This window comes from Tursiops truncatus, chromosome 6 (assembly GCF_011762595.2).
Source record: "Tursiops truncatus isolate mTurTru1 chromosome 6, mTurTru1.mat.Y, whole genome shotgun sequence".
In the NCBI taxonomy this organism is placed as follows: domain Eukaryota; kingdom Metazoa; phylum Chordata; class Mammalia; order Artiodactyla; family Delphinidae; genus Tursiops; species Tursiops truncatus.
In genome coordinates this window covers 109904268-109923700 of record NC_047039.1, presented here as the reverse complement: position 1 = coordinate 109923700, position 19433 = coordinate 109904268, and the positions used below count along the sequence as shown (strand labels likewise).

At 46.1% G+C, this 19433-nt stretch overlaps 1 protein-coding gene across 7 annotated transcripts in view; it reads right to left on the bottom strand.

Moving 5' to 3' along the window:
• Window positions 1–19433, bottom strand: part of FUBP3 (far upstream element binding protein 3) — a 49343-nt gene that overhangs the window by 19874 nt on the left and 10036 nt on the right. For 4 of the 7 annotated variants that reach the window (XM_033858857.2, XM_033858855.2, XM_033858860.2 and 1 more), the window contains exons 2-7: window positions 17479–17584; window positions 6683–6716; window positions 4262–4311; window positions 3836–3907; window positions 2494–2551; window positions 202–364 (exon numbers count right to left, since the gene is read on the bottom strand). In XM_033858857.2, coding sequence (XP_033714748.1) covers window positions 202–364; window positions 2494–2551; window positions 3836–3907; window positions 4262–4311; window positions 6683–6716; window positions 17479–17584 — 483 coding nt within the window. The remainder of the gene's footprint in view (window positions 1–201; window positions 365–2493; window positions 2552–3835; window positions 3908–4261; window positions 4312–6682; window positions 6717–17478; window positions 17585–19433) is intronic. The other 3 variants (XM_033858856.2, XM_033858858.2, XM_033858859.2) reach the window with 3 other exon arrangements.

Here is a 19433-nt window from a genome sequence, read left to right as displayed (position 1 = left end):
CGTCACAGCTGGCATCGAGCCTGGCCACAGAAAATGTTCAGATCTGCAGAGGCACTCGGGCAGAGGTTTCGTGGGGAGCTCTGCAGCGTGGCGCACAGCCAGCCCGGCTGGGACACGCCAAAGCCGCACAGAACCTCCCAACCCAGGAAGATGGAGGAGGATGAGGGCTGTCGAGCGCCGCTCGGCCAAGGGCTCACGCACCTGCAACTGCTTTATTGTCTCCCCTCCCTTGCCGATGACCAGCCCCACTTTAGACGCAGGGATGAGAATCTCCTGGATCGTGCTGTTGCCGTCTATGTCATTATGAAAGCCAGGTCCATTCCGACAGCGGTCCACAATCTGTCCCAGGAGCCGTTTGGCTTGTCTTTGGGAAAAGAACCACAAGAGAGCCAGCATTAAATGAATGCTCTAGGCGCCCAGGAAGGGGAAACAGCACCGGGGGAACACGCGAAGGAGTCAAGGCAGCCCTCCATCCAGCTCCAGCTCCTGCCCTCACAACCCAGGAGGTCTCTGCCATCCGCCACGCTACTGGGCTGGAATTTAAATGCAACGCACACCACAACAGCAACGTTCCAACACAGCCCCTCCACGTCTGCCCTCTGCTCGCGCTTGTGTCTCGCGTGCACGCCACAGACACGCCTGTCTCCGATTCGAATGTCAGCTGCTCTGGTGGCAGCTGTCTACCTTTGACCCCCTGCATCTCTTGCTGCTCCCCGATCCAGCATAACCCCTCTCACAGAGCATATGCTCGACAGATATTTGTTAAACAAGAGCAGGAGAGAAAGCAATGAGAAAGACGGGAAGAGAGAAAGCAAGGGTTAGTAATCAGCATTTGAATTCTCAAACTCCAACTTTCTTCTCCATAACCAACCAGACTGCTCGATGACTTCTAAGCTACGGCTACAAATCACCAGTTTGGTTTCAAGGGGTGGGGAAAACAGGAGGCAGATGCAGCTGTACAGTCATATGCACCTGCTTTGTGCTTTCCATGTCAGACTGTCGAGAGCCTGCATTTCCCGCGGGATTTTATGCCGATTCACCTGGAGACGGGGAGGGGATGGCCGTGCTGGAACAGAGCCACCCAGCCTGCCGAGGTCACCTGCTGGGCCAATTGCCTTTTCTGCACCAGAATTTCCCCTGGCTGTTATTTGCAGTATTTATTCTTTAAATCACCACATACAATCTACTTTGTGGTTCTTCGCGCAGGCTCAGTGGCCATGGCTCACGGGCCCAGCCACTCCGCGGCATGTGGGATCTTCCCGGACCGGGGCACGAACCTGTGTCCCCTGCATCGGCAGGCGGACTCTCAACCACTGCACCACCAGGGAAGCCCTCGTGGTTCTTTTAATAGGGAAAAATTCAGCTACTAAACAGGCTGGCTATACTGCACACTGAAGAAAAAACTGTTTCCTCCTAAAGTTACAATCCCATTGCCTCCACTGCTTGGGTAGAAGAGGAAGCAGGAATGTTTAGAAGAGCAGGAAGAAAGAAGCGAATGGCAGGAAATAGATGTTGCCTTCTGCAGTCTTGAGCCTTTGTGTATCTTCTCAGTTACAGCAGCTTTTTAATATTTTGCTTGTGTACTACATTAACCTGCGTTGGAAGAAAAGTGCCTTGACTCCAGCAAAAGCATCCTGCTTGCCCTATAATGCACACCTGCCAGTGATATTTATTCTGGTTCACTGCTTGCAATGTTACAGCAGAACAAGAAAATTTAAACTCATCTAGACTCCCTGAGAAATGGAAACAATAAAACAGCCCTACCTACAGAGCCAGACATAATCTCAGCACTCCTGTCCCCAAATGCAACACTACTCGGTAGACTGAAAGAGGAAGGAGAGCAGACTCTACGTTAGTGCCTCCCCTTTCCCCAGGGGCTTCTTGGATTTACGAGGCCTGCATCTGGTACAAGGCTCCAAGCATGCGTGTACCAGGAGAGCAATGCTAGTCTTAAGGCTGCAGTAAGGGCCCAAAAGTCCAAACAGCCTCTGGCCAGTCCATATGGCCCTCTGAGTGGAGCAATGGCCACAAAGAGTAGATTCATCTGGTTCACCAATATCAGAAGGGCAACGGGATCAGCCCCAGGCAAGAGACCTGATGCCAGGATTCTCAGTGCTTCACAGAGTGAGAGGCTTACTGATCCAGACCTGCTCAGGTGAAGGAGACATTAACACGGAAGAAGCGAGTTAATGAGAGCATTCAGGCAGGGTGAAAGTACACTCTCGAGGACCTGGTTTATGAAGCAGATGTTATGACAGCTGTGAGAAATTCTGTGGGGTTTGAAAAAAAGGTGATACCTTATGTGTTTAAGGTAACAGAACAACTCCCCTGGCGTGGCAACCTCCCAGATCCTTCTCTAAGGAAGCACCTGCTTTCGTGGCCAGATTGCCGCACAGATCGACAGTGTTCAGTAACAATTCTGCCCTTCCATTTCTCCCCATCTGGGGAAGGAGGAAGAAGAGTGAAAGGAAAAAGTAAATAAAATAAACTTACTCAATACTTTCTGGGGTTCCGGTAAGTACACAGGGCCTCTCTGGAATCCCAGAACTCTCTATAAGAAGAATCAAGAAGATGAGGTGTGTTGGTGGGCATCAGGCAACCGTGCACCTTCGCCTCTGTGTACGGACTGTCTCTCCGGGCTGGTTCCTAAACCAGCCCCACAGAAGGCCCGGCTCCCAGAGAAAGACAGCTTGCTTCCACTTGTGGAGAGAATATCAAGCTGGTAGCTCCACCCTAGATTCTCCAAATGAAAACAAGTCCTGCAGGGGAAGCTGGGAGGACGCAGCAGAGGTCTCTGAGTTGGTCCTGATTACCAGCCTCAGCTTCACATCTGACCCGCTTGCGTGCTAGTAAGCGCCAGTCGCTCAACCCGCTGCTCCTCAGTCTGTCCACTTGCAGCGTAGTTGAATGGTTATCTGTCTGCAGTTCTGAGGCACACTCGTAAGGAGTTTAATGGCATGCACATCAGAGTTATGACCAGTAGTTGCACGAACACTTCAAGAGAACAGTGACACCCACGTGGAACTGGTTCCAGGCCATTTGACAAGAGAGGAAAAACATCTTACTTTCCAACACCACACACGACGCTTTATTTTGTTCCTAAAAACAACTGCCTCTGAAAACTCATATTCAAAAAAAATTAAAGAGAAATAGCTAACAGCAGTAACTGCTTTCAAGACACTGTACTAAGTATCTTTCAAAATGACAAACACTTCTGTGGTCGAATGTCCTCCAAATCCCATCCTCTGCTGTGGAAAGAGGTCAAACTCAGATGATGAAACTTAGAAACGAAAGTAAAAACTCTTCTTCCTCAGTCTGTCTCTCTCCATATCACATGGTCAAAATGCACCAGGCTGGGAAAGGTCCTGAGCCGCGTTTAACATGTGCTCATTTAGCCAGAACCTTCAGATGGCCTCTTTCCACAAGGGGCAGGGACGGCCTAATCCAGGGGAGCCGGCGAGCAGTCCCCAGGCATGAGCCCAGAGCCCCAGGTCTCGTCCAGGCCCCACTATGTCTGGCATAACATTCTGGTGCAGAAAACAGAGGTCCTAGACCAGCAGGTGTTTGGGAGGGGCCGCACCGGGCCCAGAGCTGCAGAGGGTCTCCCCAGAGGCCAGACGGGCGGCATCATCTCTGGGCCCACTTTGGCTCTGGTTTTTCTGGTTCTCAACTGGGAGGTCAGCTCCAAAAGTGCAAGGAAAACAGCAATCACATATACTTACCCAAGCCCCTAAACTTCTAAGCAACAAGCAAAGGTACTAAATATGAAAAACTCTGTAAAAAAAAGACTGACTTCTACCAAACTGAGATCTATGAAAAAAAAAGTAGTCCTTACCCGAGGCAATCTGAATTTTGCAACCAGATTCTGCTTGAATCCGTGAAATCTGCTCGCCTCCCCGGCCGATAACTGAAACAAATTAAACAGGGTGAGAACATGCCCCCTTTATTCCATATTTAACTACACATGTGTGACAATTAATTCAGCAAACATTCACACTTGGCTCACAGCACAACAAATCAGGTTGGCCTCAGCGAGCCCACAGGAATTGCATGTGAAACACAGCCAACGACATGGGGTTCTCTAGCTGAAGTGGGGGAGGGGGGGACCCAGGGCCCAACCTTCCGGTCTCCCTGCAGTGCTCCGGGGCTCTAGAGAACATGATGTGCGGAGCATTCTACCATGGGTGACACTCCCACTGAGAGATTAAAATGAAAATAAGGAACAGAAATGAGGGAAAAAGTAGATAATGTGGATACTTACTAAATCCAACCATTTTATCAGGCACTTTGAATTCTTCTGTTATTACTGCCCTAAAAACAAAGAACATTTTGGAAAAATACACAGAATAAAGAATTCTGCAGTCATTTTAGGTTCCCCAAATTTCCCATATTGGCAATGTTAGAAGATAAAGGCTTAAAAGAAATCATGCCAATCTGGCTCACAAGCCCACAACCATCCACAAAGACTGTCATCTAATGAACCCCTTGGTCCATCACTCCTTGAAGAGATCCAAGCCTCCCCTTTCCTTGTGTCAGAGGAGGAAACCTCTATTTTTTTCATTAAACCATCAACTAACTGCACTAACCACTGCCTTTTCTTCCTACAGCTACCCTCAGTATTGCTGAACACCTGAAGATCCTCTGGGGAGTGGGGAGTGTTTTAGACTTCTATTCAAGTCTCCCTAGATGAAGAGGGACAACTACTCTTCAATATTCCTTGTTTCCCAATCTTTTATTGCTTTCTGGCCTCCCTCTAATTTATCTGCCTTTTAGGGTGAGACGTCCCAAATGGAACCGGTATCTAACCGAGGCCTAATCAGTGCTGACCAGTACAGAATAATTACCTTGCTTACTTGGCAACGTGCTTCTGTTAAATGCTACCCCATCCATTACATGTTTTTTTTTTTTTTTTAAAAAAACCTACTATTGCACTGGCTCTTTCAAACAACTCTTCAAATTTGCTGTATGGTGTATTGTGGACAATATCCAATTTGCCCAACACCCCAGAAAGCAATTAAATCTAAACATTTACCTTAGGAGGAAGCTAAATGCAAGTAGTTTTTTTTTAAAAAAAAAGGTAAGCATTTTTAAACATCTCTCACACTGCTGGATTTTTACCCATCATGGAAAGCAATAAGTGCATGTTTTCAGGGAAAGTGCAGCACTTAGAAGAAATGCAGTATCATAAATAGCACTGCCACTGTATCATTCTGATGTGAGCAAACAGTCTTCTTGTGTTTACACCCTCAGATTACATATGCACAGGGATTATCTCTACCTCTTTATCCAAATTCACACCGAAATCAGGCAATTCCCAGCTTCCTAATCAGTAGGAGTGTGGCTGTTAATGCCAAGGCTCGGCTGGCCTAACAGTACGTCGTACAATAGACGGGGGGGTCCCTGTTGGGATGTTTCCTGATGGTAGTGAAGGGTAACAGTGCTTCTGTATGTGTAGCCGCCAGGCTGCTGCTCACACGCAGCACAAGCTGTCTACTCTCAGGAAACAGTACTGTGGAATTTACTAGAAGGGGTTCAACACCAGCACAACTCAAAACTCAGGCAGCTCCTCAGCCCGCAGGAACAATTTTAGCAGACTCTCTTTGAGGAAAAAACGTATTAGGATAAACTGCTTTGGGCTTCCTGGAAGACAAAGCTCTATTCTAAATGCAAGGCTGAAACTGGTCTAACGCACAAAGTACAAACATTTTGGAAAGTAGAATCCTGATTAACTACGGCTTTATAGGAAAGTTACATTTGATACTGACACAACCTCATTTCAATGACTATATTTCAATTCATTAAAAAACAAAGCAAACAAAGAAACAATAACTAAAAAACCCCAGAATAGATCTTTTGGTTATCCGATGCCTGGTGATTTCTAGAAACTCCTAAACATTTGCATAGAACACAAGAGGATACAACTGTATCATTGCTGGTGAACGTTAAGGATAACATGTTACAGTAACAAATACACAGCATAAAATTTCACCCTTTAGGGAAGAGAAGCCTTCCTGGCGGTTTCCTGTATATTTTATCCTTTTTTGAATGACAACATTGTGACCACAAATATTCCATCTTACAGACTGGTCTTTTTAAAGCCCAGAGGTCTTTGTCTCTCTCTAAATCCTCAGTGTTTAAGGGAACTCTGTGAGGGGAAACTAAGGAAGGGAGTCAACCGGGCAGCCATCCAAGGTTCTGCTGCCAGGCCTCTCACTACAGTGGGGGGACCTGGGCTCCCACCTCCCAGACCGTGATGACTGGAGCAACACAAGCTCCATCTTGTGAAAGCCCAGCAAGTCACACTTCTTCAGCACAGCTTTGCTCAAGCGAAGAGGTCAGGGTCCATAAAACAAATGCTGGGAAAACCATCCAGCCAGGAGGACAATTCTCACATTCTCTACTTTTAAGTTCAACGTATGTGGGCAGAAAGAGCAGCGCCAACATCCCAGAAGTCTTCTAAGTTTACACAGGATAACGGCTGCGTTTTAATACCTTGTATTAGTTTATCCTTTCAGCTTACACTGTCTTGGAAAGGACTACAAAAAAAGTTGAGTCTTAAGGAAATCTAGCCCATGTTTTTTCACACTCTCAACCTCTGACTTTCTAACACTCTAGTACAGATGGTGGATCAATAAACAATTAGAAATGATCAATAAATAATAAAACATAACCCACTGCTTACCTTTGATGTACCAAGGCCCCTAACTGGTTACCTACTGTGGCAAAGAGAAAGAGAAAAGAAAAATCAAAGCATTAGCACGGATAAACTAACTTCATCCTTACACGAGTTCTTACCGTTTCGGGGGGGGGGGGGGCGGGGAAGAAAAAGAAAGGCAGAAAGAAAGCAAACAGTAATTTAGGCTCAGTGGCTGAAATGAATGTGTTATATGATATGAAACAGGAGGGGACATTGTGATCAACACAGTCTCTAACCCAGTGTCCAGCTGAACGCAGGATAAGAAATTGATCTGTGTGTCCACATGCTGAGAGGCCTGGGAGAAAATCCTGCTCGCCTAAATCCCTCTCTCTTCCTACCTCCCTCCTGCTTGGGATCCAAACTCAATGTAAAGATGGCGAGGGTCCCTTCTTTCTCTTTTGAAAACAAATGAGAAGATTTAACCTCCTAGCTCAGAAGCATTGTTAAAGACTGCTCCGTGGCAGCTGCAGTCACTGAGAAAGTGCACATATGTTCCCGCCGGCCATGCCATGGGGCACCCCCTCCACTCTCCCTACCCTCTCAAGAGCATGAGCTTCTCAAGGAGAGGATCTGGCCTCCTCCCTCCCCGGGCCTTTTCGCTGAGCCACCACTGCTATCTGTATACAGCGGACACTAAGAGTCAGCAACCGCCTTTCAAGCCCATTTCACAGAGACAACGGTGCCCAACAGGTTCTAATGATGAAAACCAACTCTGCAATCATATCCCCACAACACCATTTTATCTACGCTTTTTGTTCGTTTCTCCTCTTTCAGCTATTGATGAGTGTCTCCACCAGCCATCAGCAAAAAATGATTCTGTGGTGTTTCCCTTTTGGAAAATGCAGCCCAGGAAACACGGTCAGCAGACAACAAAAAAGTATAAATCCTAACTGTCTTATAAGGAATTGAATGAATCTTACAATATGCTAACAAGAGCTTTCAAAAATATGTCTCTGGGGAAAGTTATAAGAAGGACAGATATGCGATAAGTGGGGAAGGATCAATTACATCAACCTCAGAACAAAGACTGAAATGGTTTGACATCCGAAATCTAGGTCTCCAATATAGTCTTCTTTCTGCTTGAACTTAACCCTGTCATCCTCTGACCGGGGAGGAGCTGGTCATAAAACGACAAAGGAAAAGAAACCAGATCATGATGTTTTAAAAGAAGAATAAAAAGCACGGAGAAGCATGCTAGCAAAAAGTACACGAAGCTATTGAGTCAATACCACATTTCTCCCGGATCAACAGCAACACAATGGTCTACAGCCAAAATATTGACATTACGTACTATTAACCTGCTTATCTCAGGGATAACAGAATTGTTTTTTACTGAATCTTAAAATTTTCTTTTTGCATTTCCAGTTTGAATATGACAAACGCCCTCACCTGGGATAGGCAGTGTTCATGGTTCCCATTCCACGTGAAAGGTGGACATTGTGAGAGGGGACGCCCACACTTAGGGCAGTGGGTATGAAAACAACACACTGAAGGAGAAGGTCCACGACAGAGGGCTGCTGAGTGTCGCTGGCCCCGTGTTTCTATTTAAGGGTCAAGCTCAGCTTCCCTGCTTACTGTCAGAATTCTTCTCTTACGGGTAAAGAATCCAGGGAAGACAGAGGAACTAAAATGTCCTGAAATGATGCAAACACAGAAGGGAGGTGCCCAGTCCCCAAACGCGGCAACGTGGCGGGACCTTGGCTCCTGGTCTCCTGTGCTGTTCGGTAAGAGGTGTCAAAGGGCTGATGATTTTCTGATATTTCAGCCAGAAAAGCCGCAGAAACACAGTCAAGGGCTAAACTACCATAAAGAACTTCATGAGATTCACAAGAACATTCAGAGGGCTCGTGGTCAAAAGCCATTTGAAATTTTGTGCTCATCAAAAAAAGGAAATTCCTTTCTGTTGGCAAAGTACGTGTGACGGGTGTCACGCACACCGTATCATTTCTGACAGCCAACTGCTTTGCTGCCAAGTGGAGGTGCCTACAGAGATCGAAAATAAAAGTGCACACACCACTATCCCACAAATAGACGGACTGCTGAGAGCAACACACAGCACCGAAGAATGAAATCAAATTCAAATCCAGATCCAACTCTTTGAGCTGGTGGACTCTTAAGCGGGCAAATCGTCTCCCTCCTCCATGCAAGTGCTGTAGCCTGAGGCTGCAAGGCCATTTAAAGTTTCATTCCCTTCGGAAACATTCCCATTTGATGCCTAAAAATGAAAACCAGCAGTTAGATGAGGGGCACTGGGCACTCATACAGCAAACCGCTAACGTCCGACTCCACGAAGAGGGGCTTCTCTGCGTCTTCAGGATGAAAAGGGTCAGGCGAGGGAGGCAATGGCAACGCCTATCAAGCTCAATTTATGGTAACTACCGTCATTTACTGTAAAAAAGGAAAAGTGCTGAATAAAATCAGTCCTATTTCCTGTTAATGGCACCTGCTGGTCGACCACGGTTCAGCCTGCCTCCAAAGTTCCCCTCGGCGCAACACGCGCAGGTGTGGTTCTCATGTATCCTGCGCGCTGTGTAATGGAAGGCCGCCCGGGCGATGGCAAGATGAGCTTCCTAGAGAAAATATTCACGCTACAATATGAGAAATCCTTTCTGAAGAGTAACCCTCTGCCAGTTTCAAGCATGATCTTTGAAAAAAATAAGGCACTGGACACATTTTTTCCCCATTAGTGAGGAGGAAAAAAGTCTCCATTTTCTTCCCCCCAAAGAAATGCTATCAAAATATCACTGGGGAACACACCCAGCTTTATGATACACAACAATCTTAACGGTTACCCCCTCCCACTCCCCTTCAAAAAGGCTCAAAGGACCAAAGCGTCCGTCATCCCAGTGCAGACAAGACCTGGGATGCACAGAGCAGCAGACCTGCGGCAGGTGAGCAGGCAGGTCCGGAGAGGAAGTGCCGGCAGTTCTTATGTGACCCATGACCAGCAGAACAAAGCAATAAACCAAACCTTCCTCTTCAGCCTCTGAACACAACCCTCCTGCGCCCGTGCTTGGATTCCAGTCTCCGCGACTCTTGACCGATGCCTTTCCAAGCCCCGGTTAAGGTCAGTGAGACTTGCAGTCAGCTGCAGGGACATCTGCAGTTTCCAAGGCATTTTTTAAAAGCTTTTCTGCCAAGGACAATACGAAGGCTTCCTGTGTTCTAAGGCAGCAGCCCCCATCCCAGAGCCACAACAAACTGACACACTTAGCTCAGCTCTAAGTCCCTAGACGCATAATCTCTAACTCATTTGGCAAATTATTATTTTTTAAAGGCGAGAGTAAATCCAAGTTTATCTCAATAATGTCACTTCCACTTGCAGTTGACATGCTCTGCGAGTGGAAGACCACCACTAGCTTCAAAGGGCGCTCCTCTAGGTGCCTCACCTGCAAGAACCCACTTAGTCCTACAAGAGCCCTGCGAGGCAGATGCTGTCACTACCCGTCCCATTTGACCGATGGAGGCGCGATCACACCCAAGCCCTCAGAAAAGGGCACAGGTGAGCGAGTGCCCGTGCCCACGTGACCTCTGAACCGTCATGCCTTTCAGGCGCTGGGCACTGTGCCGGGTCCGGGGCGTGAAATGGTGAACGAGGTCATCTTTGCCTTCAAGGTGAGAGTCTCATGGGGAAAGCAGCAACCTACCCTGGTCTCCAGGAGTGCAGAGGTGTTAGGAACCCCACCTGCACCCCTCCCCAGTTCCAGTGCCCACCCAAGGGTCTCGGGAGAAAAATTAAGAGGAAAAATAAAGGGTATGATACTTGTTTACAGTACTGTGCCTTATTTTCATTTCATCCAGCGGCTATGAAATCAATTTAGGGGGTCACGACCAGCTTTATTAAAAATGAAATAGAAAACTGAAGGGACCATGGATACTAAGGATACGTATTTCATAAAGTTTTAATTTCAATTACACACGTGATTTTAGTATGTGTGTAGTCACTAGTTCTGATGGAGGGAGATATGAGTATTTCTTACATTGTAAGTAGTACTTTAAAAGTGTGAAAATCACTTCTTACGATCCTGATGATAATTTCATGAGGTAAATATGATCTCCATTTTACAGGTGAGGAAACAGACTTAGAGAAGTAAAGCAAGCTGCCCAAAGCCACACAGCTAATACCACGAAGAGCTGGGATTCAAACCCCAAACTCAGACTCTGGAGTCTCCATTCTCAAGCATTCCCTATTACAGCACATGAGACAGGGACCCAGTTTCAAGTCTTCCTTCTGCCACTTATCAGGTACCCGCCCTTGGTCAAACCACTTCTCCAGACACCTCTACAATAAGGAGTTCAGGCTCCAGGGCTCCTTCCGGCCTCTTCTTATTCTGTACGGGCCCTCCCACCACTCCATCTCTAAACCCTGGCGATCACTAATCTATTTTCCGTTCCAAAAATGTCATGTAAGTGGGATCATACAGTATGTAACCTTTTGCGGTTGGCTTTTTTCACTCGGCATAATTTCCTAGGGATCCATCCAGGTGGCTGCAGGTATCAACAGTCTGTTCCTTTATACTGCTGAGTGGTATTCCATGCAGACCATGGAGGTACCAGGTTGTTAACCAGTCACCTGCTGAAGGACATCTGGGCTTCAGTTTGGGGCTATTATGAATAAAGCTGCTATGAAGATGTGTGGGCAAGTTTTTGTGTCAACACAAGTTTTCTTTTCTTGGGGATAAATGCCCAGGAGTGTAACCGTGGCCTGAATGGTAAGTGCATATTTAGTTTTGCAAAAAGCTCATCAGGGGGCTTCCCTGGTGGCGCAGTGGTTAAGAATCCGCCTGCCAATGCAGTGGACACAGGTTCGAGCCCTGGTCCAAGAAGATCCCACATGCCGCGGAGCAACTAAACCCGTGCGCCACAGCTACTGAGCCTGTGCTCCAAATCCCGCGTGCCACAACTACTGAAGCCCACGCACCTAGAGCCCGTGCTCCACAACAAGAGAAGCCACCGCAATGAGAAGCCCGCGCACCGCAACGAAGAGTAGCCCCCGCTCGCCGCAACCAGAGAAAGCCCACACACAGCCATGAAGACCCAACGCAGCCAAAAATAAAAATAAAAAGTAAATAAAATTAAAAAAAAAAAAGCTAATCAGGTGGTTTTCACATACAGCCAGGGTCAAGAACCACTCTCGGTCATATATTCCCTAAAAGAATTTTGAAAAACTATGAAACCCTTTTGATTTGACAATTAAGTTATTTTCCTAGGTTAATGGGTGCAAATAATATATCAGGTATTGCACATGGCTTCAGTTATATCTCTGCTGCAACACTGATACTGCAGATTTAGCTCACTTGTTTTCATGGAAGATGTCTACGATTTCATCTACTGGGCTAAGCCAACTGTCAAACCAACCAGTCAGATCATACTCTGCCAGGAAAAAAAACTCACTTCCCTTTTCCAACTCACACATGTGTTAATATGCACTCACGTGACGACAACTCACTTCTGAATTACAATCCTAAAACGGACGGGTCAGGTGGAGGGGAGGAGGGGACAGCGTGAGCCTCTGCCATGAGCTGTTACCTGGATAAATAAAAATCTTCTTACCAAGACTCTCATGCTTTTATCGTCTTGGGATTCCCCACTCAGGATCCCGGACTCACCCCTCTTGAGGCAGTTGAGGATTTCACCGCTCTTGGTGACAAACCGCCATAAACTAAAGGAGGGTGATGTGAAAAGGGGCGTGGAAAGGAGTAGGCCCACGTGGCATCCCCAGCAGAGACACAATTCTCAGATCCATTTTAGGGGAGAGGGTGCACAGAAGCGTAAGAGCTGGAGAAGGATCCCGTGAACCTGTCCACACCCACCTAACCCTGGGAGGACATCGTGCACCCCGGCTTGAAGTCTACTGCTTGACAACACCCCTGATTTACTTTCCCTACTTTGTAAAAGGCAGATCTTCCCCCACCCCCTCCAACCCTCAGGGACCGGGTTTTAGTCTTGGCTCTTCACCCCTGCAGCATCATTATTGCCCTCCATACAGGGAGAGTATGAGCATCTCTGAGATGCACTTTTCTCTCTTCCCAAAGCAGAGGCTCTGGCCCTTGCAGGATCCTGCCTGAGGTGGTGCAGGCCCCGTGCCTGCGGCTGCACGGACGCCCCTGCCACGCAGCTGCAGGCACACTGGCCCTCGCCACTCCCGAGCACGGGCACCTCTCATCCCCCTTCTCTCTCTGGAAGTCTGGAATTTAAAACATTCTTTCCTCCTCACTCTTTTTTCCTCCTTCTCCTTGCCCTATGCCACAAGTGCTGAAATAAAACTTGCAAAGGACCATAGAGATATTCTATTCCAATCTTCCTGTAAATCATTCATTTGGTAGTACCCCTAAAAATTCTCCTTCCTTCATTCCACAAGAAGACCAGGAAGTGTGGTAAAGCTAAGATGGTATTACGTAAGTATCAAAGTCTCTGGTAGCAAAGACAGGCATATGTTCAAAGTCACTAGCATAACACTCCCCGCCCCCCAACCCCAACCCTTTGCAATGGCAGGAATGGCGCTTTATTCACCCCAAGTTCTGATTTTGGTGCCACTCTTTACAGATTAGACAGGAAGAGAGTGTGGTCTGTTTGAACTAAAAGAGCTCAAGGGGACGTGATTACCTAAAACTCTCCCAGAGTAAAAAAAAAAAAAAAACTGGAGAAGATGCTTTCATTGCCCCTCGAAATATGGCGGGGACAATGGGAAGAGTGCCTTTTCCATCTGTCAACCAGCTCTACGTAAAGAGTAGAAACCACTTGTTTTCTCCAGCAGTCAAGACAGAGAGTGGAACCTGAGACAAGGAGATTTGTTTAAGGAAATTAGGGGAGTGGGGACCCTCTGTACACCTTCCTAACTGACGATTAAGCAAGTATTAGAGTTAATCATTTGACAAGGCTGATTTGAGATCAGAGGTTGGCAAACTACGCCTGAGGGCCAGCTTTCCACTTCTGTAAACAACCAGTTATTGGGACACAGCCATGCTCATTTGTATACGTACTGTCTAAGGCTGCTTTCGAGTGCCAATGGCAGAGTTGAGTGGGTGGGACGGAGACCATACGGCCTGAAAGCCTAAAATATTTACTACGTGGCCCTTTAAGAAAAAGCCTGCCAACTTCTGATTTAGATGAAAGTTAAACTTGCATTTCTACATCAGTGAGCTAATACTACTCTCTTAAATCTGGAGCTTCCTTTTCACACAATTTCCTAAATGCTATCATAGGATACACGGAGGGAGAACTCAGGTATCAAGCCATTTATTCACTCACTGCATGAGGTAGGTAGGGAAATAAACTGTCTTTATGATCATGGCACGTGGAATCTGGTAGGAGAGGGACGTGACGTCCCGTCACCTGCAGAATAAAGAAGATGAAATGCGCCCCAAGGAGGGGACAAGTGAACTGCTGTCGAAGTTCAGAGCAGAGTGCCATTTATTATTTCCCGATGAGGTGGGCGTGTGAGAACGGGAGGAAGAGGGGGAACAGGGAGGGAGGGAGGAGTAAAGGGGACGAAGGAAACGAAAGAAGGGAGGGGGCACCCTGAGAGGGCAGGCGAGCGGGGCACTGAAGAAAGTCAAAAGGTGAGGATGAGAACAGGTTGCCAGGAGGGAGTCACATCACATCCGAGACTGAGCGTGAGCAGGAGTCAGTCAGCTAAAGGGCTGGGATGGGGGAAGTGTCTCTGGAAGAGCAGAGAAGGAAGCTGACTAGGCCGCTGCAGAGCGCAGAACGGGGGAGCGAGACTGGAAGGGCAGGAGGCGGTGGCCAGGTTAGGAAGGGCTGGGCCCCCCGGTTACCGGAAGCTGCCACAAGTCATAGAGCAGAGGGGTGGAACTGGTTCGATGGGCTCCAGCAGAAGCATGAAGAAAGTACTGGATGGAACCACTGTCACACCAAGACCAGCAGGGAGCTTCTCGAATCCGCAGGGTGCACCTCAAAAACCGTGAGAAAGCGTGGGTGCCAAGACGGAAGACGCTGACAGCGAAAATGACCTGACCCAGGGGGGGAGGGCAGCAGGATGACTGCTCTTCCCAGATCAGGGACCGAGGCAGGCTCTGGACGCTGGGTGCAAAGCTCCTGCTGGGTTCCAGGTGAGCTCATGAACTGGCAGCTTGACGGACAACTCACCACTGCCTTGGAACACAACTAACCCAAATCGCTTTCTACATCAGAACACAACGAACTCAAATCGCTCTCCTCCTGTTTTACTGCCTAGCACTTTAAAAAATCCTCCCATTCATACACGTGTTTGCACATCTCCATGTCCTGAGTAAGCCCTATGTTAAGGTTCTTTATGGTTGACTTAAGAGTTGAAGTACCTTTAAACAGACCCAAATAACACCTCCAAAAACTTCTAGGGGACTGAACTTTAACCTCCCAGACGTCAAAGAACCTGGCTTCACGGGAAAGTCTGCAAGTTCATATTGCTAAAGAGGTGATCTGATGAATGTCCCTCAAAAAATCCCAAGCCAAAACAAACAAAAAACTGCAAAGCCCTCGGAAATCTTTATTGCTAAGAAAAAAGTGCCGGCATTCCTGCTTGTTGTTCGTCTCTGCTTTTCTAAACTTTCATCTCACAAACAGCAAGCCTGTGACCCTTAGAAAGCTGTTGGGTAAACACGAACATCACTTTCCTTGACAGGGTCTGTTTATCCACATATTTATTCAAGAGAACAGAACTGGCCCAGTGACCTCACCCCTGTCAGGAGACAACTGACAAGAGGCTGGGGCAGGCCCCAGATGCCCAGCTCTCCTTAAGGTCCACAGCAAATCTCAAACTCTACACAAAGAGACCAACTTGGAGAAAAACAAACAATTTGTGTAATTCTGTTATTTAAACAGAAGAGAGGATTAACTTTATCAAACCGTTATGTAGAACATAAAAGGCCTGAGAGAAATTTCTCATGCTTCAAATACAGTCTGTCGTCATGGTAAAACACAGGCCTGGGGATGACAGGAGACGCGGTTCAAGGCGGAAAGGGTCTCCCTCGGTTCTTTCCTACTAAAGGAGACTTAATATTTGGGGGGAGGAAAGAGAAAAAGTGTATTTATTCTCTAATCACAAGAACTTAGTCCCCCAAAATGCAAAAAATTATGGTTCTCAAAAAAAAAAAAGGTGACGATACACATATAATAATGAACTGGAGTTTCAAGTGAGATTCTGGACTTACTGGTGACTTAACGAGCAACATTCTTTCAAATGGGTGTGCAAAGGATTAATGGGAGAAAAAAAGCCTGCAAGATGCCAGAGGTTTCATTTGCAAATTTTCAGGCATTCATTATGCAAAGGACATAGTGATACTCTTCTCTGTGGGCACAAGTTTTACACTTCAACTCCACGCGGTGGGTGAAAACAAGGCTGAGAGTTGTGGAATGTATTGATCTCAATTTCTGGAAATGGTGGGCCAGAGAGACACACTGTCCATTAATGAGACATATGCTCAGAGCCAGACAACTTACTGTTATTTTTATATTGATGTCCCATAAGAGGAACTGAAACATGATTGCCCCGAAAAGGTAAAAAAGGTTGCTTTGCATGACAGCTTTTTGCTAAGGCAAAAATGCAGATAATACAATCACTCATGTTCGGTCTAAGAAATCACTCATGCCAATTAAATATAAGATGATCACAAGATACTGTTTCAGAGTAGCAGTGTAAATGTTCCCCTTAGTTCCAGTGGCCCTGTGGTAGATTTTCTGTGAGTGACCATAAACATTAATAATTTTTTTAAATAGACAAGAACTTTTATACCCAAATTGCGGGTTGTTCCATTAAAATCTGCACCGTGTGAGTCTATATAATTATTCCAAAAAGGTTCCCACTTACAAAAATGATGGCAATCTCTCTTTTAGAATCTCCAAAGAGACCAGAGCAATTAGTCATGCCAAACTACATTTTTTCTATGAACATAAAACATGCACTTTTTTTTGGGAAAGGAGATTACAAAATATATACTGTTGTATACCTTGACTGTTTTTCACTTAATAAGGTATCACAGAAATATGAACACACATACGTGGCTGGGTACATATGCAGATTGAGGACAGGAAGAGAAGACACTGGCCCACCCACTACGTGCATATTCACGTGCCATCTAGTGTATTTCAGAATCCCTTTTACAGAGCTACTTTGTGGGAGATGAAATATGATAAAGGAAGTCCAAGTTCTCTGCAGAAACACATCTGATACTCCTTGCCAAAGTGCTGGTAACGACGCACTTCTAAGTGGTCTCAAATTCTTTTGGGGATGAGTAGCGTATATCAACAAACCAATGAAATAAACGAAGAATGAGTGAAAGAAAAATGGATGCTGCTAGAAAGAGCCTGTTATAAATGGGAATGGTGGAAAAAACCCAGCAGATAAACTGAAAAAAGGTCATCACTCCCCTTTCCTTTCTTTAAGGTCAGTACGTAGCCACAGCCTCCACAGAGCCATGCACCAAATCCCAGCTTTTCTTTGGAGAAAAGTGGGGACTTCAATTCCCACGTGTGCACTGAGGAATAGCTGAGGGCTAAATCAAGCAAAACTCTCGAATCAGTCCAATTATTTCCAAGCTGATGCTCGAAGACTGTCTTTTACCTTACAGCCCAGCCAAAAAGACTTCCCGTATTATCAAGGCAAGTAAGAACTCAAATACCGTAGAACTGCTGAGGAAAATCATCTTAAATACCTCCCCACAAGCATTCTTCTTCAGAGAGTGACGCTGGAGAAAGCTGTTAAGGAAATGGCTGACACAGACTCCAACTTAACTGGCAGGTTCACTACCACCTGAAAGGCAAAGATATTTACAGCAACTTACCTCCATCATCCAAGGGCCGTTTTTGTACTCCATAGCCATACACTGAGGGGTCCACTAGAGGTGTGGAATTATTCAAGTGAGGAATTGAATCAATTTTAGCAGCAATCTACAGAGAGAATCAGATTTAAATACTCAGTAACAAATCATGGCTCCATCGAGGGAGAAAGACAAGAGTCTTCTTTAAAGGGCTGTTACCCCATTTCTCCCCCCGACGGAGATTAACGTAAAGCAATGTTGTGACAGGACATGGACTCTGCACTATTAACTGAGTTCCCTTTTGGTCTTAGTAATAATGTGTCTTTAGAAATGATACTTCCAAAAATGTGTCTTCTACAAGCAAATTTTCAAGTCATCACTTAAAATATAGGTATACCACATTTTAAGGAAAAAAGCAGGCCAAGAATATGAAGAACTTTGTTCAAAAGGTTTCAGCACAGGATTCCCTTAAGGAACAAATTCCGCAGCAATATTTAAAAGGCCATGTTTGCTCAAATGTTGACAGCTCTTTAGGTATATATTCGTCCTATTGACTTTAACCCCTATAAAGTGATGATGTGATCTACAGAAACGTAAAACAACAGGCTGCTCTTCACTGGAAGTTCAAACAGCAGGGGGATGACCATCTGTCCAGACTAGTTTGGAAGGATTCCTGTGCTGGAGAAACCGAGATAACCTCTGAGAGCTATTCTAACTTCTAACATTCATCATCAAAGAACAGAACATAGCTATTCAATTTTTCCCCTAGAAACAAATGCTATGTAGAGCTTCCTACGCTTATCTGCTTTGTTTCCATTAGGAATTAAACTTGATTTTCACAATAAATTAACTCTCTGATTTAATCGAAGGAATATTCACAACTGGTCTTGATGTTAGTCCCTCAGTTAAGCCTAACAAGCAAGGGTGGATTAAGGGCAGCCAGCAGAGATGTCCCAGACCTGTGTCTTCAGTGGTAGTTTTCCTGAGGTTGTCCAAATGTGCCCAGAATTCTGAGACTTTCTGGGACCAACATAAATTAAACAAATAAACAACCAAAGACAATCATGATACTGAAAGCCTAAGGCAGAATTTAAATGTCAGGTATCCTGGGTCAGGTCTCGTCCTTTTCATTTCCTAGTTCTGCGGTGTTGGGCAAGTCCCCTTCCTCTCTGCCTAAGATCCTCTGGGTATAATACCATCTGCTTCATAGTTTTTGAAGAGATAACAACATTCTCTGAACACAAAGGAGCTCTGTACACGGGAAAGATACCAGCCCTTCACAAATACCAGGGCTGTAAAAGAAGGCCACTCACCCAACAAGTGCTGAGTGTCTACGTCCTGGGCTCTGCAGTGAACAAGAATAAGCAGGTCCTTACTCTCCCAGAGTCGGCAGTCAGTGGGGAGTCACAGGTACACAAGCTAATCAGTAAACTGATCATTTCAGCTGGTGATAAGCATGATACTAATAAGAGAAGACAAGGACATACAGAGTCCTCAGGAGAGCTACTTTAAACAGGGTGATCAGGGAAGGCTGCTGTGAGGTGAGATGTGATCTGACACCTAAATGATGAGGAAGAGCATTCTAGGCAGAGGGAACAGCTTGTACAAAGGCCCTGAGGCAGGAGAAAGCTTGATAAGTAAGTTGACGTCACTAGAACAGAAGGAACTAGATGTGTTCCAAGGGGTGGGCAAGGGCAGTTCACATAGGGCTTCAGAGGTCATGGGAAGGGGCTTGGATTTATTCACTTATTTATTTATTTATGTTTACGTATGTATTTAGCTGCACCTCGCAGTTTGCAGGATCTTAGTTCCCTGACCAGGGACGGAGCCTGTGCCCCCCTGCAGTGGAAGCATGGAGTCCTAACCACTGGACCACCAGGGAATTCTGGGGCTTGGATTTTATATGAAGGGTGATGGAAAGCAACTACAAGGCTTAGTAAGGGGAGTAACCTGCTGAGTTATGATTTAAAAAAATGCCC